This window comes from Antedon mediterranea, chromosome 5 (assembly GCF_964355755.1).
Source record: "Antedon mediterranea chromosome 5, ecAntMedi1.1, whole genome shotgun sequence".
NCBI classification, from domain to species: domain Eukaryota; kingdom Metazoa; phylum Echinodermata; class Crinoidea; order Comatulida; family Antedonidae; genus Antedon; species Antedon mediterranea.
The window spans coordinates 19246165-19267727 of record NC_092674.1 but is presented as its reverse complement, the minus strand read 5'-3'; the positions used below and the strand labels follow the sequence as shown (position 1 = coordinate 19267727).

General features: G+C 35.9%; 1 protein-coding gene across 1 annotated transcript; it reads right to left on the bottom strand.

Annotated features, from left to right (window-relative positions):
• Positions 1 to 11204: 11204 nt before the first annotated feature.
• LOC140049769 (uncharacterized) lies at positions 11205 to 20104 on the bottom strand. Its single transcript, XM_072094717.1, has 15 exons — positions 19975 to 20104; positions 19146 to 19366; positions 18283 to 18438; positions 17561 to 17612; positions 17022 to 17160; positions 16491 to 16644; positions 16328 to 16394; positions 15859 to 15994; positions 14770 to 14926; positions 14510 to 14550; positions 14208 to 14249; positions 12647 to 13044; positions 12457 to 12545; positions 12007 to 12132; positions 11205 to 11749 (listed from the first exon to the last, which is right to left on the bottom strand). The coding sequence occupies exons 1-15, from the start codon at positions 19997 to 19999 to the stop codon at positions 11582 to 11584; spliced, it is 1971 nt and encodes a 656-aa protein (XP_071950818.1). The 5' UTR covers positions 20000 to 20104; the 3' UTR covers positions 11205 to 11581.
• Between the last annotated feature and the right edge of the window lie 1459 nt (positions 20105 to 21563).

Sequence of the window (21563 nt, the reverse complement as noted above, 5' to 3'; positions counted from 1 at the left end):
AACAAAAATGCGTCCTGCACCATCACATAGTCCATACTTTTGGTCTCTTACTTTCTTGTTATCTTTATTCAAAGCTAGTTTTTGTTATCTGGAAGTCTTATGATCTTAGTCTTATTTTGTATTGTACAGCTCCATTTTTTTTTTTCAAATAAAAGATCAAAATTCAAAGCAAAATTTATTTTCCTCAAATTAAAACAGTATACAAAATGGAGGTAAGAAGGGTTAATTAAATTAAAGGAGGCATGGTAAATAAAAGCAAAAAGCTTGTTGCAGACATGCCTAAACAAAGATGAAATTAAAACAACACAGAAAAATATATAATTTACATTACATGGGTAAAACTAAATAAATAAAATAATTTTAAATTAAGAACTGTTCGTCTTCTTGTTACATTTTATGAGATACATAATAATTATAAAAAAAATTTATACTTGGATGTGATATATTTTTTTAGTTTAAATGATAAGCTTTTCTTACACAGCAAAATTCTGATTCTTGTTTTAAGAAAAAAAAAACTTGTTTCAAGCAAAATATTTCTTGAAACAAGTAAATTTTGACTTGTCCGTATTTCAATACTTTTTGGCTTACCAAGAATCGTAAAATTCTTATCAAGAAAATTATTCTTACCAAGAAATAATACTTTAAGAACAATATTCTTACCAAGAATTTAATTGCTTTTTTCATTTTTGTTTTAAGCAGTATCTGCCTTAAAATAAGTAACAATTTATCAATTTTTTAAAATAGAATTCTTGTTTCAAGCAATATTTTTCTTAAAATAAGTAAGAATATTCCGATTTGTATTTTTTTGAATTCTTGTTTCAAGCAATATATTTCTTAAAATAAGTAAGAATATTCCGATTTGTATTTTATAGAATTCTTGTTTCAAGCAATATATTTCTTAAAATAAGTAAGAATATTCCGATTTGTATTTTTTTTAATTCTTGTTTCAAGCAAGAAATTTCTTAAAATAAGTAAGAATATTCCGATTTGTATTTTATAGAATTCTTGTTTCAAGCAATATATTTCTTAAAATAAGTAAGAATATTCCGATTTGTATTTTTTTGAATTCTTGTTTCAAGCAAGATATTTCTTAAAATAAGTAAGAATATTCCGATTTTTATTTTTTGAATTCTTGTTTCAAGCAATATTTTTCTTAAAATAAGTAAGAATATTCCGATTTGTATTTTTTGAATTCTTGTTTCAAGCAATATTTTTCTTAAAATAAGTAAGAATATTCCGATTTGTATTTTTTGAATTCTTGTTTCAAGCAATATTTTTCTTAAAATAAGTAAGAATATTCCGATTTGTATTTTTTGAATTCTTGTTTCAAGCAAAATATTTCTTAAAATAAGTAAGAATATTCCGATTTTTATTTGTAGAATTCTTGTTTCAAGCAATATTTTTCTTAAAATAAGTAAGAATATTCCGATTTTTAATTTTAATATTCTTGTTTCAAGCAATATCTTTCTTAAAATAAGTAAGAATATTCCGATTTGTATTTTTTGAATTCTTGTTTCAAGCAATATTTTTCTTAAAATAAGTAAGAATATTCCGATTTGTATTTTTTGAATTCTTGTTTCAAGCAATATTTTTCTTAAAATAAGTAAGAATATTCCGATTTGTATTTTTTGAATTCTTGTTTCAAGCAACATATTTCTTAAAATAAGTAAGAATATTCCGATTTTTATTTGTAGAATTCTTGTTTCAAGCAATATTTTTCTTAAAATAAGTAAGAGTATTCCGGTTTGTATTTTTTAGAATTCTTGTTTTAAGCAACCACGAGAACCCCGACGAAAGTCGCTGCCGCCGCCGTCGTCGTCGTCTTCATCTCCGTCCTTTCGGTAATCGCTTTCCGTCTCCAATCCGAGGTGACGGCCTTCGGCAAATACATCGTTCACCGTCTTGTCGACTTTCAAAAGATCGCTTTCTATAGTCTGGTCGACGCTCCACGGACGATCTACGGGCATGCAGGGATCCGATACGTATTCCATGACAAGTTCAACGGAGCCTACCACCTTACGGTCGTCGGAGTCGACGAACCTGTCGAGCTCCAGCACAAGATTCTTGCCGTTCATCAGAACGTAATTGGACTGCGAATGTAAACTTTTTGTCACGTCCACCAACGACTGCACTATAGGAAAAGGCACGAGGTAGTCGCTTTTCGTGCTCTTGAAATCGTCTTCGTCAAAGTGCTTTTTGTCGGTCATCAACATCAACGACGGACCGCACGACCTAAGGGCGGCGTGGATCACGTTCTCGAAGTGCGCCATCGTGATCTCTTTGTCGCCGTAACCGCGGTCTTTCATGTACTTCATGCAGTCATCCAAGTTATCTTGTCGCTTGGGCATAAGCAAAGCACGAGCTTTATGGTCGACGCTGTCAAAGTCGTCTACAGACACACGAAAATCGCGCTCCGACAGATGCTTCGCAAGCGGCGAGCCGAAAAAAGACATAACGTTGTGACTCTTTCTTTCGCTCATCAAGACGGGAGCGGCTTCGTCGCATCTCGTCTGGCTCGTCAACGCTCCGTGGTAGTCGTCTTTCCACGCGGTCCTCACATTTTTCTCGACGCTCTCTTCGTCGGTGACGCTCCGTCGAGTTACGTCGGCCACACCGGACCAGGTGATAGGCACTTTTCTGCAGAAGGCAGGCGTCATAGACCTCGTCTTTTTGTCGAGCACCATCAACCTCCACCCGTACAAAGACGACGTAGACATCGCTCCGGCGTTCAACTTGACGGACACCCTGTCGAATCTCCACAGGCTCGGTCCGGCGTCAACTTCGATGGGGAATTGCGCTCTAGACAGGCGACAATCGGCGTGCACGGACGTCTTCACTTCGTAATCTCCTTCCCTCTTTGGCGGACAAACGTCCCTCGACATTTCGTCTACTTCTGCAAAGCAGGAGTCTCTCAGTTGGAACACCATCCGTCGTCGATGACTGTTCCCTCCTTGACCCTTATTCAATAGATCCATTTCCCCCCCCCCCCCTATTTTGCTATTCTCTTTTCTTCTTTTCTTTTTTTTTTTTTTAGTTACAAATGTTTTTGTTTGTTATAAAAAATTATTGACAAATAAATGTGATGCTAATGAATAATAAAAAAAAAAAAAAAAAAAAAGCCAAGTCAATCAACGTATTTGTTTTTTTTTTTTAATCTATCACTATTATTTATTATTTTGAACGTACAGCGTTTGGTAATTTTTTTGAATTTTTTTTTTTTTTTTGGTTTTCACCTCAGTCGAATCCGTATTTGCGACGGAGTTGCGGAAAATCTCTCAAGCGGTCGTCAATTCGAGATCGAGTGATTGTCATGTACTCGAGGAAAAAGAAATTCTGTCGAATCAGTCGATCCAGCATGGTTTTGTCAGCGACGTTTTTGGTCACCCTTGCGATCCAACTCTTGGAAGCCATGGCGATCAAATTTTCGGCATACACTTGGTTGTTCTCTTCTTTGTATCTGAAAGGCACGATGGAATCTCCGAATCGAAAACAGAAAAGATCGTCGTACTTCGCAAGTTCGGCGTGCCACTCGGCGATCGCTTCGTCTTGCACATCTTTGACGGACGTGATCGTCGTCGTTCCCCTGACGTTGACCAAGTCCACGAACGGGAACGTGTACCTGTCCACGAACATCCTCTTCTGAATCGTCGGTCCGACGCCGTGCACGTGCCCGTGGTAGTCGGAACCGAGGAAGGAGGCTGCTATCAAAAAGTTGAGGCAAACGGAAGGGCTTTCCAGCGTCGACCTGGACCATCCGCCTATCCGGTACGACACTTCGTTTCGTTTACGAACCAGCAGAGCGTCGGATTGCATCGCCGTGAGGGTGATCAAACAGTCGCTGTCGCACGTCTCCACGAGGATGTTGGAAGAAGGCACATTCGTACGGAATCGAACGATGTCGTGCACGACTCCGAAGAGTATGTCCGCCTCCGAGTAAACGTTCCGCTCGGGCAGAAAACTTTCGAAATCGGTGCACCAATTCGAAGGGCGTTCGGGAGGGAACAGCCTACACCAATCCCGCCCGAAACTGTCGATTTTCAGACCTGCGCCTGTGAACATGTACACCGCATAATCTCTTGCGTATCTGCCGTCTTTATGCCGGAACGTCGACGGAAGACCGCTTAACACGCTCGCCCTGTGCTCTCTCGAACTGATGAAAGATTCGACGAGGCCTAAGTAGTTTCCGCGTTCGTCTCTGCAGACAGTCGTTCCTTTCAGTGCTGCTTTCGCCTCGGTTTCTTTGTCTAACTTGCTGAATTTGCGGACGCTGGTAAGGACTGTGTTGCCCCTCTTCTCTTTTCTGCGTTTCAACTCGGCAATCTTAGCAAACGGAGCAGCGCCATCAACAAATAAGATGACGGCGGTCAAAGGGTTTTCCGGCTGCGTTTTCTTCTGAGAACAAACGACCTGATCTACGTAGCCCAGCACGTCGTCCAAAAACGCAAAGATCACGTCCTGGACGCTGAAGCGCTGGTACGCGTTGACGACGTCTTTGCCCTTACCGTCTCGCCAATATTTTTCTTCGATCTCTCCCAAAACGACCGATTCTTCGATGCACGCCTCGATGTCTGGAAACGCATCCTCCACTCTCTTCCCGATCGGACGTGTGACGATACGATGAAATGTCTGCGTCGCGTCTATCATTGCAATCGAAACATCCTGACAGTTTTCGGTGAAAGATCGGTCAGACCTCGCATTCACATCTATTAGGTCTGCAAATTTCCCTTTTATTCCCATGACTTTCAGAAACGGTTTACTAGCTGTTTACAGTATTTCCACAACCTGACCAAACCACTGACATATATAATAACAACGAAACTGACTGAATAAACAAAAAACAAACAAAAAACGAAAAAAACTAAAAACAAAACACAAAACAAACCAAGAAAAAGCAAAATCTACAAAAAAAACAAAAAAAAACCTTAGTTAAAGGTGACAGCAGCGTCGTCGCCTACGACGTCATCGTCGGCGAAACGTCGTCGCCTACGACGTCATCGTCGGCGAAACGTCGTCCCAACGAAAGCTCGTTGAGACTGACAATCGTTTGTCAACGACGATGTCATCCTCCTCATCAATCACTCTTAACCAATGAAACCACATTCTACGACATTACAATTCGTCAACCATGATGTCATCTTTCACGAAACATATGCAATATATAACCGCCAATGTTGTTTTGACGGAAACTGTCAGGTTTACACGTTTTGAAGTATCGTTTAATACTCTTGTGGGCAAACATCGTAACATTCTTTTGTCAAACATGTTGAGAAGATCTGAAGCAGCTAGTTTACGAGAGCAGCGACTGACAGACTTTGAGAAAACTTTCCGTTCAGTACATCAGTACGATGGAACGAATTACCGCCCGGTTATGGAGTCCGGCAATTACAACTGGGACGTCGTCCCCGCCAACGACGAAGAGCCGTTGCTCTCGTACGTTCGCACGAGAGTGTCGGCCACCCGACTGCTGACCGATCCGATGTTGGAGCTTCTGATGAAAAACTGGGAACGAGGAAACAGGGTACGATTCGTGTACAAAGGATCGTGCAGGCCGTTGGAAGCCGTCGAAGATTTTGCCAATTTCCTGAAAGACCACGATTTACCGTACCGTAAGACGATAAATTTCAAGTGCAAACTGGACGGAAACAACTATTACAAATGCAGGATCAAAGATGTCGAACTTTTCCTGTTGAATAGCTTGAGGGAGAGAGAACGAGAAAATTGCGTCCCTTCTCTGTACACGATCGTCTGCGAGTCGTTTCCGAAAGTCGTCGACGCCGCTTTGCGGATAACGTTGCAGACTGCTATGTACAAGGATTACACGAGGATGTTGAAACGGACCAACCGTCGATTGGAAGATTGGCAAATGGAACAGATGGCGAGAGACAGGCCGATATCTGGAGTGGCGCCGATGTCCACCGACCTAACAGAAGATTTCAGAGCCAGGTTCGATTTGAGTGAGGATCCCAGCGAAAACATAGTCGTATTGTACGCCTAAAAAAAAAGTTTCGATTTCCTTTAAAAAAAAAAAAAGAAAAAGAAAATTGAATAACAAAATGTTATTTTATTTTTTTTTTTTTTTTCTCCCTTTGCAAAAACAAGACGTATTTTACACAATTAAATAATCCATGCAACGACACAGCGATTTAATTAATTTCGACACACCATACCGGTGTATGATGTACACGGTATGATGTACCATGCAATAACTATTTCACAAAGAATTTCGTGCATTCAACAACTTTGGTGATGAGAACTTTTTTACACCAACGAAAAATAGACACTTACAAAGAAAGTAATTAGAAAAAAATACATGACTGTAATTGTTGTTTGGTTTTTTTTTTTTTAATAAAACAAAATTTAAAGAAAAAAAAATAATATTTGTTTGTATCATTTTCAGTCCGCTTTTTTCATCAGTACGGAAAAATCTATTCTGTAAGGATCAGAAGGATTGTCTTTCACCCATCTGAGAAGATCGATGACGCCATCAACGTTAAGGTAGTGGTAAGTGAGCTGAACGCCTGACTCCGCCATAGTAAACTGACATTTCACCTCGTAATCAGGATTCAGGTCGACTATGCGAAACGAGAAAGAAGTGGCGTACTCGCACAGATCCATGGTGCGACTTCCCAACGGATCCATGCATCTCGAGTATACGTTGCTTATCAGGCACAGTATGCAGTACGGCCTTCCGTAATGATTGGAGGCTCCGACGTCTTCGAGACTTCAACCACCGATGACCACTTTCATGGCGTCTACGTTCATGCATTCCGCCAATGTGGGACTTTCTTCGCCACCGCCTTGCACGTATCTCGACAAGCAGTCGGGAGAGGCGCAGGGACGGAGTACCGATTTGACGTCGCTCCTGTATCCGTGCTCGTAGCTGTTAAAGTGCAGAACGTCGATCGTCCATGGATCCGGTTTCAAAGACTCGTTTGGCAAGTTTCGTACTCGATCGATGAAATGACTTTTTTCGTTTAACAAGGCGGTCACCACACTACGAACGTAGTACTCGTACATCATCTCGTCTTCTGTCGCACCCGACTCGTCGCCTTTGGCCCTCCGTTCGTGGTACCTTTCCACCATCCGCGTGAGAATGTCGGATTCGCCTTCCGTCCTGCGCAGTTCTTTGGCGATCCGGTCCACGATGCACGTCGACTTCACAAGAGACACGCCAGCTCCGGCGTTCATCCTCTGTCTGAATCTTGTCACAGCACTACGACTCGCCGCGTGGCAAGTCGAGTCCGTCGGTCGGGCGACAAAGCATTCTTTACGCAATTTTCGAGGTCTCTGTATGATCGAAGCGAAAGCTCCATCCTGATCGTGAACGTTCCTCTTCATGTTTATTCGTTCGATCCGTCCCGAACAAACTCTCAAACGAGAATGAACTTCGTTTATTTACAAAATGATATTATATTTTATTTTTCCTCTCTCTCTCTCTCCCCTCCCCCACCCCCCCCCCCCCCACCCGTCTCCAGACGTCGAACGCAGCGATTTAAATATTGCGTAACGTTTCGACGAATTTTAAAATCCACCAGATGGCGAACCCGACACATCCTAAAATGGCGAGACAAAAAATGTAACAGACGATCTTGCAAGTAGTCGACAAAGCTTTGATCGGAACGCACACGGCCTCCGTAAACATTTCTGTTTATTCGATTTTCCGATGTAATAAGCAAGATGTCGCGTCGGCGGTTTTTATCTTTCTTTTTTTTTTTATTCGCCCTGCATCTGCGATGAAGGTTTATGTGTGTCAAGAAATGCTGGTCTGTCCGGTACTTTCCTCTTCATATATTAATCGAAGCTGATTTTTCTCGCCACTGACGTCAGGTCTCGATGTTCTTTGTTCTCGTCTTCCGCACATTTAGTCTCTGTCGTCTTCACGTGAGGCGTCGATGTAGAATTTTTTTTTTTCCAGGTCATAATATCCTCGTCAAATATTTGCTGGGCCAAACACAATACACTGACTATAAGTATTTTCTTTCGTAGGCACATACTTTCTCTCCGGCGTTGACAACCAATTTTTCGAAGCGATACATCGATCATTCTCTGTGCTTCCGACTTCATTTTGTTGCCGTTTTTGCGGCGAGTCGAGTCTGTCTGTTTTAGTATTTAGTTTTTAGTTTTTAAGTATTCGCTTTACCGATAAACTTCCGAGGTCTACGTGTGACTGAAGCCTGATTGCGAAAGTTTTCTCTTTATGCTATTCGTTCCGACGGTCGCAAACTAAACTTCGCAAAAACGAGAGTTTGCCGATTTCGAGTGTAAGCGAGAAATTATCTTGTCAGCGTTTCAGTTCAACACTCTGCAAACACAGCGATGAAAGTCTACGTGTTCTGCTTCTCGACACTCCTATTATCGTGTCTTTCGATACTGATTCACGACGTCAGGTTTGGCTTGCTATCGGTGTTTTCCGTCGAAGATTCGGTCGCCGAGAGTTTGCGTAACAGGACCTTTGCCAATATACGTCGTCAACAAGAATGGCAGAAAACGACGACAGACAAAAGTTCGTCGAAATCGAAGAAGACAACGACGGTCGGAGGCATCGTGCATTCGGACGGGCTAAGATCGGCAATGCTGTCGGCAGCACCGATGCGCTCGGATCTCCTGTCACGAAGAGAAACGATAGATCGGTTGCTAAAAACGTTGCTGGCAGGACCGGTCGCAGCAAGGCTGGGCGTGACTTCGACTTACGCAGACGTGACTGGGGAATTTACGCCGGTCTTTTATTCTTCGTCCAAATCGTGCTCTTGACGATCACCGTGATGAACCACGTTCGGTTAAGACGTGCCGGTGGCCTTTTACGCGAGACCAAGTGCAAGTTAAGCTTCGGTGACGTCGTGGTCACATCGGACACCGGATACCACATTGTTTCGGACGAAGGACGTTCTCTTATGATGCGTGCTGTCAACAGGACTTGGGTACCCAACGAACGATGCGACGAGCCGCACGAAGACCAAGCGGACGGATTCTCCTGCCTTTCCAAGATGAAGCTGTACTCGGACGGCATCGAGATTTACACGTTTTCTCTCTTCAACGACACTCGCAAAGGCGGTCACGTTCTCGTCCAAGGTCCAGCGTACGACAGATCGATCGACGACGTGCCCGTCTACATGCGAACCGACATCGAAACGGGTAGGATCAGTATAGGATACCCTCCCGTGCCAAGCGACGAAGGACACAGCGAAGACTCCATGATCTACGTGGACGGTCGAGTGGTGTCGATGACAAAGTCTTCGAACCGGTGAGCGCAGCGTGCAGCCCAACACTTTTTTCTCACGTAAGCCGAACACAACAAATCTTTTAAAAAGTTACAACCAGCTAAATTTAAATTGGACTCAAGTAATTCTCAGGGTGCTAATTTTATTTTACTACATAAACCTGTCTATGTATTCGTTCCTGCAAACGACATGTATTAGTCCTGCGGTACGTACATTTGAATCCGCCATTTTTTACGCTGAAATTACTGTGTATTGTCGAGAACTATAGAAAGAACGCGAGCGAAGCAAGCGTACCATCTAGTTTATCAGAAGGAATATAGTAGGAATAGTAATACTTTTTATATCTTCAAACAATTTATCTTTAAGAAAGCATGATAGCTGATAAATAGTTTACTATTGAACTACCAATACCAAGCTGTCAATAAGATTAAAGGTTCGTGTATTTAAATCTGATTTAATTTTTGTGTTTTTTTTTATTACTACCGTATGTGTTTATTTATATTGTTTATACGGTTTTTTAAATTTCCCGACGTGGAATGAATAAAGAATTTGACTAAATTTACTCATTTATTTTTAATTGAGCTACTATTGTCATTTATTTTCAGATTCTATCTATGCCGGTTTTTTTTACGAGATTGGTGTTTTAAGGTATTTGGCGGGATAATCTTCATTAAATAATTAATGGATTGGAACGTTATTTCATTTGATTATTCTAGTAATTAATATTTAACTAGCCTAATTATGAGAATTGTTATTCTCAAATTGAAACGTTTGAAGTGAAAAGTTTTCTTCTTTTCTTTCCTTTAATTTTAGTCGCGTGCAACGCGACTCTACAGCTCACTATGTCGGTCGGTTGGTCCGTTGGTCGGTCGGTCGGTAAACACTAAGTTGTATATGGCATTGTCTTGATATCAGTTTCATCCAGCTAAGTCAATTGTTTACAGTATATTCCTTATGGCCAGGAATCGATGTGGTTATGTTTTCACGGTGCGAAATCAAAAATTACGCGGTCTACGCACGATTTAACAAAATCACGTTTGTAATCATATCTTCACAAGCATGAATCACAATTAAATAACATTTAGTATTCATAAATGTCAGGTCAAATTTCATCATATGGAAATACAAATACGTGCGTAGGGCAGATAACGCATGCGTACACGAGCTTAAAAGTGTCCAAATTTATTTTCGATGAAATTAAAGTACGTTTCAGGCAATTTTAAGCGTTAAACCTTAATATGCACTCTTTTTGCCCGATTTCTGTTTTACAACCTTTCTTTAATAATATCATCAAGAATCTCCATGTAGGGCTTTCTCTTTTCAACCCTTGGTTTTCTCCTCTTGCCACCTCTTCTGATAATCTATAAGAGTTCCTTTTTCATCTAACACCTTCTCCTTTAAAGCAAATTGCAGCATCCACTGTAGTATTTTTACTCTACTCTACAGCTCACTATGTCGGTCGGTTGGTCGGATGGTTGGTCGGTCGGTTAGGCGGTCGGTAAACACTAACTCAAATTTGACTGCAGCCATGTATGTTGTTTGTTGTATATGTTTATTTTATAAATATTATTTGAATTAACTTTTTGGTGATCGGTTGATTTCATTCGGAACATTGAATAAAGTTTCCTAATACTTGGTGACACAACTAAGATGTATTTAATGGATTTGCCTGGCAAATTTGAGTAGTCGTGCGTGTAGAATGTAGAATCAATATTGTTTGTTAGACCACCATTACCTTTTTTAGCTGAAATTTGTTGACCCAAATATTTTCAAATTTTGTCCATTTCATAATATACCTCCTTTTAACTTTGTTTAACTAATAGGGAATATGGCTTGAAGCAACACATGTTATTTCACAACACACATTGTTTAGTATTACCACTTTTTGGAAAAGCGTCTGTTTGTAGAATTAATTTATTCAAGATAATAATTGTTTATAATAAACTACAGACGAGGCCTATCATTATACCAATGGTAAAATTAAGGAGTTTCTATATTGGGATTTCACACATCTATTATTGGTCAGTATTTGCTTATTGTAATTGTATTGGTTGTTGCAAGGTATTATTGAGATAGAAAATACATATAAAAGACAACTTATAGGCTAACCAGAGATAAACTGAATAAACTAAATAGAATGTATCACCTTCCAGGCTCTCTAAACAATACGCGAGTAATGTAGTATTCCACACATAGAATGTTTACTTTTAACTTGATATTAAGCGTAATTAAATAAATTACTATCCACACGTTATTTTATGAAAGGAAAAATTCCTCGATGTTACTCTTTTTATCTGAACTTGGCCTTTAATAAAATAGTAAGTTATTTCGACCTATTTGTTTTATATTCGACGATTAATTAGTTATTGCACAACACACATTTTTGATACTGATGTTCCTCCATGCCTAACAATACCACTTTTGAAAACCTTTGAATTGCCTGATCGTTGCTTTAACATAGATGCTATACCTAGGTATTCATAAAAATCAATTGAGTTTGAGTGATTTACATCCACTTCCTCCATAACCTCCTACAAGAAACGGAAATTAAAATGTCAAGTATTGCAGGAGGTGTAAAAATAGTACAATGTTATTGGTCTCCGGTAATATTCATTTAGTCAAGACGAAGATGTATTAGCAACACAGATGGTGAAATTCTCATGGACACGCTACTTTCTGTTGCCTTATTAGCCTCACATAAGGCTTTCCTTGATCAGACAGATAACAAGAACGAATCAGTGATTTTCTCTCATGAGTTATAATGATAGCATTCACTAGACCTATATACCTTTATTTGTTCTTGTGTATAATAATCACCAACAGTTGAATGAATTGCTTCACTTGTTTCACTAAGGTCCAGAGAATAATCCTTACTTGTATCGTATTTTATAAACATGTTGTAATGTTCCAAAATCTAAAAAGAAATATAGAAACCCATGACGCATCTATGTCACTTATAGTCCAAATGTTCACAAACATAATTTCATAAGATTCGTCAAGATACTCATCAATAGGTGTTAGGGTTTTGAAACAAAATCCTTATCTAACTCTGTGACAACAAGTCATATTCATCACACTCTCATTAGAGAAACATATTATCATCTTTTTTACACAATTACACTTGTGTGCAGGTATTCCATTCGCGCAAATTCTACAAAGGCCTATTATAATTTATATTATAATGTATATTATAATACCATTCAATAATTTGTTATTAATTATCATTATTATGACGTACCTGCTCTTTAGTATAACACTTGAATAGCTTCATTGATTCCTTAATGTTTAATTGGCCAGTTCTGATATTTATAAGTTCTGTGTGGTGTTCTGTAAACAAATTTAAAGATAAGTGTGATGTTTTGGGCCTAATAGAAATTATGTCAAATTTTCTATTCGTATACTATATGTAACATTCTTAAAATATATACCGGCAAAGTTTGCTGTTGAAAATGAATATGTCGATGCTCTTCTGGAATTGTGCTTTTGTGTAGAGTTTACTCTTATTTGTCCATTGTTTGTTTTATTCATTCGTTCATTGGAACCTGGATTCGTTATATTCTTTGCAGTTTTAGGTCTGAGGCGTGGACTTTTAGAAGAAGTTCTTGGACGTCCACTACGTATTCGTGTTTTTGCCGACTGAATTGTAAGGTTAGGCTCATCTGTCGATTCGGGAACAACAAGGACCGTTGGTGGGTGAGCAGAGGGACAAGAAGGTGTTGAAGATGTAGTTATGCGTGATTGATGTAACCTCTCATCTTTCACTCTCTCATTTTTCTTATCGCATGTATCAATTCCTTCAAGGTGTTTTTCAACAGGACGCAATTTACTGTTACAATGAAAAACAAAATGACACAAAAAATAAGTACAATCGTAACTAACTAATAACATATATAAATATAACTTTTAAATTAGAAATTAGAGGGATTTCCAAGACGCATACATAATCGGTATTTGGTCTAAAACCCCCCCGTTTATGTATAATTTTTAAACCTGCTATGGAATATCATTTGTTAGAGCAGTATATAGTTTTTAATGTGATTTCGAACGATCGCCGTAGCGGAATAAAATATACACAGCAGTATAGACAAAAAAATAACATACAGCATTAAAGTAAAAACGACACAAAATACGATGTAAAAATAAGTAAAATGCATTACACTACATGACTCGGGTGCAATTGAATATTAAAAGACACATAAAACCAACAACGTATTTTTCTCACCAAGGCGATCTCATAAGCAGTTATTTAATATCGTTTCTGGAATATACAGTAGCCTAATATACAGTAGCCTAATATACAGTAGCCTAATATACAGTAGCCTAATATACAGTAACCTAATATACAGTAGCCTAATATACAGTAGCCTAATATACAGTAGCCTAATATACAGTAGCCTAATATACAGTAGCCTAATATACAGTAGCCTAATATACAGTAGCCTAATATACAGTAGCCTAATATACAGTAGCCTAATATACAGTAGCCTAATATACAGTAGCCTAATATACAGTAGCCTAATATACAGTAGCCTAATATACAGTAGCCTAATATACAGTAGCCTATTATACAGTAGCCTAATATACAGTAGCCTAATTTACAGTAGCCTAATATACAGTAGCCTAATATACAGTAGCCTAATTATAATGTTTTCAACTGAACTACCATTATAGTTTGTCCTACTACTATTTCTACTATGAAATCAAATAGGAATTGTTATCATCTGGCTCTCTCACACAATTTTACAAGAGCTTTTTTCACATCAATGTATTAAGGATAAATTCGTTGGCACTCCTCTCTGTATGTCATGTCGGAAATATGTCCTGCGTCGATGTATTGTATATTGGGAGAAAACAATAACAGTGCACTACACTAACTGATACTATTTTCATTTTTTAAAAAAGGACGTAACATACAGCAAGAAATACTGTACATGGTCAGAAAATCGTATAATAACAGCAAACATGTGAACTATTATAATTCGTTCATACCTTGATTCAACGGGAATAACTGCTTGAATATGCAAGTATTGACTGGAAATGTTTGCAGCAAATAATTTACGAGAGGAAAATGACAATCATTTAAACTCTTACACATATACATAATTCGATTACGTTAGTTGGTTTTCGAATGGTTAATATTTTATATTTTAGGCCTATATATAAACATAGGCGTAAAATGAGAAAAAGATCACAATGTGGTTAAAGAATGAGGAAGAAAGAACAACAAATTGCATGTATTTGTAAGATATTTGAAAATAATTTACAGATCTATAAAAAAAGAACTAGCTTACGTCTTTGTAATTTTCTTCTTTGAAGGATGTCCGGTAATTTCCTAAGATAATACAAAATATATTTGCCATAAATAATCAAAACAGGACTTGAACTGTATGAAAGTGGATAATGGTAGTAAGTGTATTTTATACCAATAGTGACATTTGCTTCATTTCAATGAACTGTATACCCGGGATCAATACATACTTCGCTGATAATCATAAGTATCGTTAACAAACACCACACAATTGAGCTTAGTACAGATACAGAATCAACTAACCTCTTCTAGTGCTATGTAATGTAATGGCAAATCAGCTTTTGTTATATCTAAACGTCCAGAACGAACACCATTGTAAATTGCGTCCATTATAAGTGTCATCTTCCTTACATCATCTTTGTCCACTGTTCCATTTTCTTTATCCCTTTCTACGATTGTCCTAATGTAATGTAACAATTAATTGAATGAATACATTCTGTGCAATTGATCTATTCATTTATTTCAACAATATTTACCGAGGTCCATCCATCCGAAGCTGATCATAGGGACCCTCGCAAAAACATAATAACAATTATTATTTAAATAAATTAATGACATGGCATTAAGCAATTTTAGTGTAATACACTGCAATTCAGTTTTCCAATTTTTAGATAATTAATTATGGCACGGCCATTCCAGTTGTTTGGTTTTATGTAATTTTAGTGCATCAATTTGCAATCTAACTGTTTTAATTTAAATATTGAAGTTTGATAAATCTAATATTATTATAATACAGTACCGGTATACCAAAATAAATAAATTTAATAAAAATGTCAATTTAATTTTACATTATCTTAATAGTATAGTTAGTGAAATCTGTTTCTCTTAGTAAAGAAGAGAAACTTGTACTTCTACGACTTCTGGCGACGTTGCTTGAAGAACGAAGCATCATGGCATTCCAATTCTCTCCTTAATACATTATAACTAAACAAATATTTTCAAATTACATTAGGGCCTGTTCAATTAAGCTCATTAAGTAAATTTAATTTAATTGAAATCGATATTAATACAGGAAATTTAACTTTATCGCGATATTATTGAAAAGTAATTATCAAAACTAATTTAAAACATTTTGGGTTTTTTTCGCATTTTCTGTATTTGAATTTATATTTGTTAAAAGAATTTGTAAAATGTGTTGTTGACAAAGTAAAACAATCAGTTAGTAAAAACAAAATCTTATGATCGAATAAATATATTGTCTTTACTGTCCAAAGCTTTCTCTCCCGAGATACTTTCACATAATAATTGAAGATAACCCACATTGTTCTAAGCATGTTATATCATGTTATACCTTGCTTAACATAGCAGCAACACAAAAGTTAATTTACTCACAAAAAGTCTTCCCTGACTCCTTTTATACAGCCAACAAATAATTTTTGATGATCTTCTATCTCTTTCTCAATGTAAGTCATATCTCTTTCTAAAGTATACATCCTTCGTCTACAGTCTTCCAGTTCAACAAATGTTTCTAAGTAGTAAAAATTAATTACATAAAGAAGGAAAAATAGGACATTCTTTGATGTAAATAATCCGAAAAAATAAGTGGAAACTAAAGGTTGATATTACAAAAGCTTTTATCTTTTATTATGTTACTGTGCTTCTTTCACGAGTAATCAATATTAGAACATCTTTGTGCTCAATTCGTTTAATATTTAATACAGAAATTGACATGGTTATATTTATAATTTAATTATTTTATTTTTATCTATGTTCTTTTTTAACCTGAGACACAAATAATTATTAATCTAACAAGGTACAGTGTTTAGTATGATAATATTGATGGTTTTTAATTGCAATTTACCACCTCTCTCTGCTATTCGAGAAACGATATCTTTCATCTTTTCCACTTTCAGTTTTTCATCCAATTCCTACACAAAAGAACGATTGATGGTATTATTTATTAACAACTGAAAAATTAAATAGCCAATAATTTTATAATGCAGTTGACAATATGTATAACATACCCGATTTCTTCTGTTCAAACGATCTTTAGTCTGTTCGTGTACCTTTTGCAAATCGGCTAGCTCTTTTTCTAATTCTTTTTCGTGTTGTGCTACGTTTTCTAACAGAATTTTCTTCTCTTTTTCCCATAACTGAACGGTACCATTCCGATGTAATCTATCAAAATGACCAAATCATCATCATTATTGTCATTCACTGACGCCTTTTTTGTTGTATTTTAATCTCCAACAACAGATATACATCACACTTCTAACCCACTGAAAAATTATTATTATTATTTTGTGAATATTCAATTTTAATGTAACATAATAGTTATTCACCTTGAGAAATGATTTACCTGAAAAATTTTTAGTCGAATTGGCTGTCTAACAATGTTTTGGTTATTTTTAATCGTTTTTATTTTGTCTTATTATACATGAAACACATATTTAAACGTTCACTAGGTCTTATAGTAAAAGTCAAAATTAGAAAAAACACCTATCCTGTTTTATATGTATTTTAAACTAAATTGTAGACATTATAAACCTGCTTACTGTTCAATAACCCGTTGTTTATCCTGGAGCTGTTCACTTAGGATCGCTGTGCAACTCATCTTTGAATTAAATTCTTTAGACATTTTGTCTAGTTTCCATTTTAGGTTTGTGGAAGTTTGTTTTTCCTTTGCAAGATCTCCTGAAGTATATTAGAGATAAACAATACATAAATGCTTGGTAAAAGCAACAGCAATTTTATTTTATTTAAATTCACAGCTAGAGAAAATTGCAAGCTGTGTAAACAAGTATTTTTAAAGGTAAAAATATAGTACTGTAATTAGTTATACTTTCTGAACTCTCATTGGTTGAACATTTTTTGTTTGTATCTCTTTAAAAAGAACTAATTGCTTACATATAATATATAATGCATATAATGCAGATGCAGAAAGACATTCTGACAAATTTATGATCGTCGCTGTGTTTGTCTACATGATACATTATAAACATACACTAAAAACACAAATTATTTTTTTAAATAGTAAGGTCTCTACTAATAATCAGAGAGCTATATTACAAATATCACTGGATGCCTCTCTTACCTCTTACATTCTTGAGTTCAGTAAGAAGGGAATCTTCTCTTTTTGAACTATTCTAAAATCCACGTAAAATAAATTGTTATTGTATAATAAACTGTACATTGCTTATTGTAAGTTAGAGAATAGTTTATGTTTTGTATCAGTAAAATATTATTTGAATTAGAATTGGTCACAAAAAATAAAATTGTGTTGAGTTGAAATCAGCATAAAGAAACAAACCAATGGTTCAATAGGATCCAATCAGGCAGCGAAACTACATCATTCAATTTCACAATTGAACAACGGCGTTGTGTATGGTAAGGTATGTGTAGTCCTAAACTCTGGAGTGTTAAAAGACGATGTGAAAGAGGTACTGTTACTACTGAAACGTAACATCTTTGTTTTGAAGGCAGTTTTTAGTACGTGCCATTTCGAACCTTCGAATATTTGTATACCAAATAAAAGCTTATCATGTCAGAACATTGTTTTCTACACCGTATTTACAAGACACCATAGGGCCGATACTATAGTACTATAGGTATCGGCCCTTTGCAACATGACCCATTGCCAACCAGTCATTCGCCACCTGGCTTTAAGCCATCAGGTTTTTTGCCACCCGGCCTTTTGTCACCTTAGGTGCCATTTGTCCTCCTGACACCATAGGTCACTTGTCATATGCAACCATGCCATTGGTATTCTGTTGGCAAGTAGGCCAGAAGGAAACTGGTGGAACCATACTTACTTACCTGTATTTGTTCGAATAAAGTTTGTCTAATGTTATCTAAAGTAGAAACAAACTGTAATAGACGATCACTAAGTAACATATTTGTGTTGAAATCTTCCATAAGATCCGGGTGACCATTTAAATGACGTTGACGTAGTCGTGACCAGCTCTCGTTCTCCTACAAATCGACAGTAACGAGTTAATCCCTCGTTTGTGTATCAAGCTTTAATTAATTTTAATACCTTACACGTATTGTGTATTCAATTGTAGCCTATATTATAACACAAGTAACACATTTGCATTACGTCAATATTTCAATGACGAAAGCTTTAAAACATATAAATATTGCACAGGAATCATTTCTTTTAATATTAGGCCTATTCTGTTAAAGTTTTGTTTTTGTAAACTATGTTTTTTTAAAAATATTCCCGAACTACTTGAATGCTTCTCCTAGTATTACGCATGTACTGATTAGTTTATAGTATATGTTGAAATAATGTTTACAATCCAAGTGTATGTATTTGTCCACAAAAATGTATAAATCAAGTTAAGTTCAAGCGTCATTAATCTTTATCAATCAAATAAAAATCCAAAATCAATCAAACATAATAGTATAATCACAATTGACTATCTTTTTATTTATCTATTAATAGTTATCTGATAATAGAAGACGGAAATAAGGTTAGGTCCACTTTTTCTGTTAAATTACTAGATTTTTTTTCTCTTCCATGCAGAACCAATCAATTTATTAACATTTTTCGAAAATAATTCGTTTCATTCGATTCATTCAAGAACAACTTCATCTCATTTCATTTTCACCATTATTATTTCACGTTATAATACTTTAATAACATTTTTGTATTTGAATGTATATCATAAACTTACAATACTTTGTAATTTCTGTTGATAGTTTCTGTAGGTAATTGATACTTCCTTTGCTGGGTCTAATTCCAAAACATCTATAAATGCCTCCATTACCATGTTAAATCCTTGCTTCAAATCTTTCAGACGTTCACGGTTGAAAAGTAAGGCAACTTGGCGCGCCTTTTCTACGTCATAATTACGTTCGTCTTCCTTTTGCTGAGCCAAAAACGATTTACCTACACCTGTGGTGAAAACATAATAATTACAATGTAAATGAGTCCTTACTGGATTCTCAACTAATGTAAATTTTATCAGTCTAATACATAAAATTATTTTTGTTTTGAAGAAATAGACGTCCAATATTATTGTCAATGTTTTAAAGCAAACTGAGGTCACATTTTTGGTCATTCTTCACTTATACTTTAAAGTTAATCTGTCCTTAAATTTTTTTTTTTTTTTAAATCATAAAACTACAAAATCAAAACAAAAGAAAAAATGTTTTCAAGATTGCCGAAACTTGTAGAGCTTATTTCCATTGGGTCCTTAGTCCAGTTCCCTATGTATGTGTTTATTAGGTGGGTGGAGGTGGGTGTGTGTGTGTGTAAACCATGGAGAAAGTGTAACATATTGTATGTTATGAATACCTGACCGGTTATAATAACCCGTGTGAAATTTCTAAAATTCATTCACCCCTGATCTTAATTTAAATATGTTATCTTTTTGAAAGCAAAATCTTCATTTGGGGCAAATTATTATGAAGATGCATATAATTATTCGATCTTATGAATGAAAAAAAACAAACAAATGTCTACAAACAGTTTCTCTTTAATTACTACTATAAAATTCCTACCTTGATTGCTCAATATTATCTCCATTTTGCAAAATGTATAACAAAAATAATTACAATTTTGACAGGAATGTGCTATTCCATGGCACCACACTAACAAGCACAGTGTGACAATATTAGTGTTTTCCTTTAAGTCATCTATACCTTCACCGAATCGTAGGTGCTTAAACTATTCAGTGTTATTCACTTATTTATGTAGCCAAAACAATCAAATTACAAAGCGATAAAACACCAGGAGGTTTTATTCTTTAAACTAAATCCATTCATACTCCGAAACATCGTGTGCGGCTCAGCAGCTGTTCCATTCGATAGAACAAAACGAAACTGGTTTCAATTGTTTTTTTCTTTGTCTGTGAACAATTCTTGATATAAGTAAGTAAGAATCGCCTACTCAAACGTGTGACTTCTATTGAATTAAGACTAATGCTATTCTGCACTTATGATTCAAGTAGTGTAAATGTAACTCATAAAACGTATGCGCACAAAGCCCTAAGCCTCTCGTTGGTTACCACATGAAAGAGATTTAATTTAGGGAAATGCAGTGACGGTTTATTGTACCCGGGTAATGTCTGTGAAAGCAAGCAGTAAATAATAATTTCCAAAATTGGTAGGACTAAAATGATTGAAAAGACATTGAATTCAAGTTTACCAATAATTGAAAAAAAAATAGATAGACCTATATCTTCTTCTACCAAATCATTGAATGTATTTTTACATATATCTGTTAATTTTTTTGCTATTCAATTATAATTCTCCTTTTTTCTTAATGTTCGTGTATTTGTTAACCTTTTTATTTATGTTCGTATATAAAATTTAAACATTAGACAGAATTAGATATAAAATACAAAATAAAACCACTTTATATAGGAGCATGCATTGATAATCGACTTGAATAATATCCAGGAGTTTTAGCACACTTGCTTTATTTATTATAGATAATATCTTAATTTCATATATAGCAAAAACATAGAATAAAACATTCTTTATAGACAATCGGAGCGTAAAAGAATTTCTTTCAACGAACTTCTGTTATTGTCTATTGTAATAGCAAAAAAACAATATATTTCTATAATATAATGTTGTTACGTACGCCTATTTTATCTTTAATAACACCACATACATCACATTCATGATTATGTTTCAATTTCCACTTATACAGCAGCCGTAAGTTAGGTGGTTTAATAGTTTATAATTTATGTGGTTTTTTATGGTGTAATTAACTATTAACGAAAATTATAACCTTTTCAATTGCATTAAACAATCTAACAATGTTGATTAATTTAAAAAAACAGTGAGCTCTTCAGTATACGCATAGTTCATCGGAACGTATGCGGTGAATTAATTTATACTAGATGGTTCTCGAATACATAATAATTTCAGCGTTAAAAAACTGGCGATTTCAAAAGTACGTACCGCAGGACAAATACATGTCGTTTACAGGAACGAATAAATAGACAATGTGATTTATGTACTCAACTAAAAATAGCACCCTGGGAATTACTTCCGAAAGAGAAACTTGTCAAAAAATGAGACCAATTGTTTAGTCAAATTTAAACAAACTTAATTTGTGTTTTGTATGTAACATTAGGGTT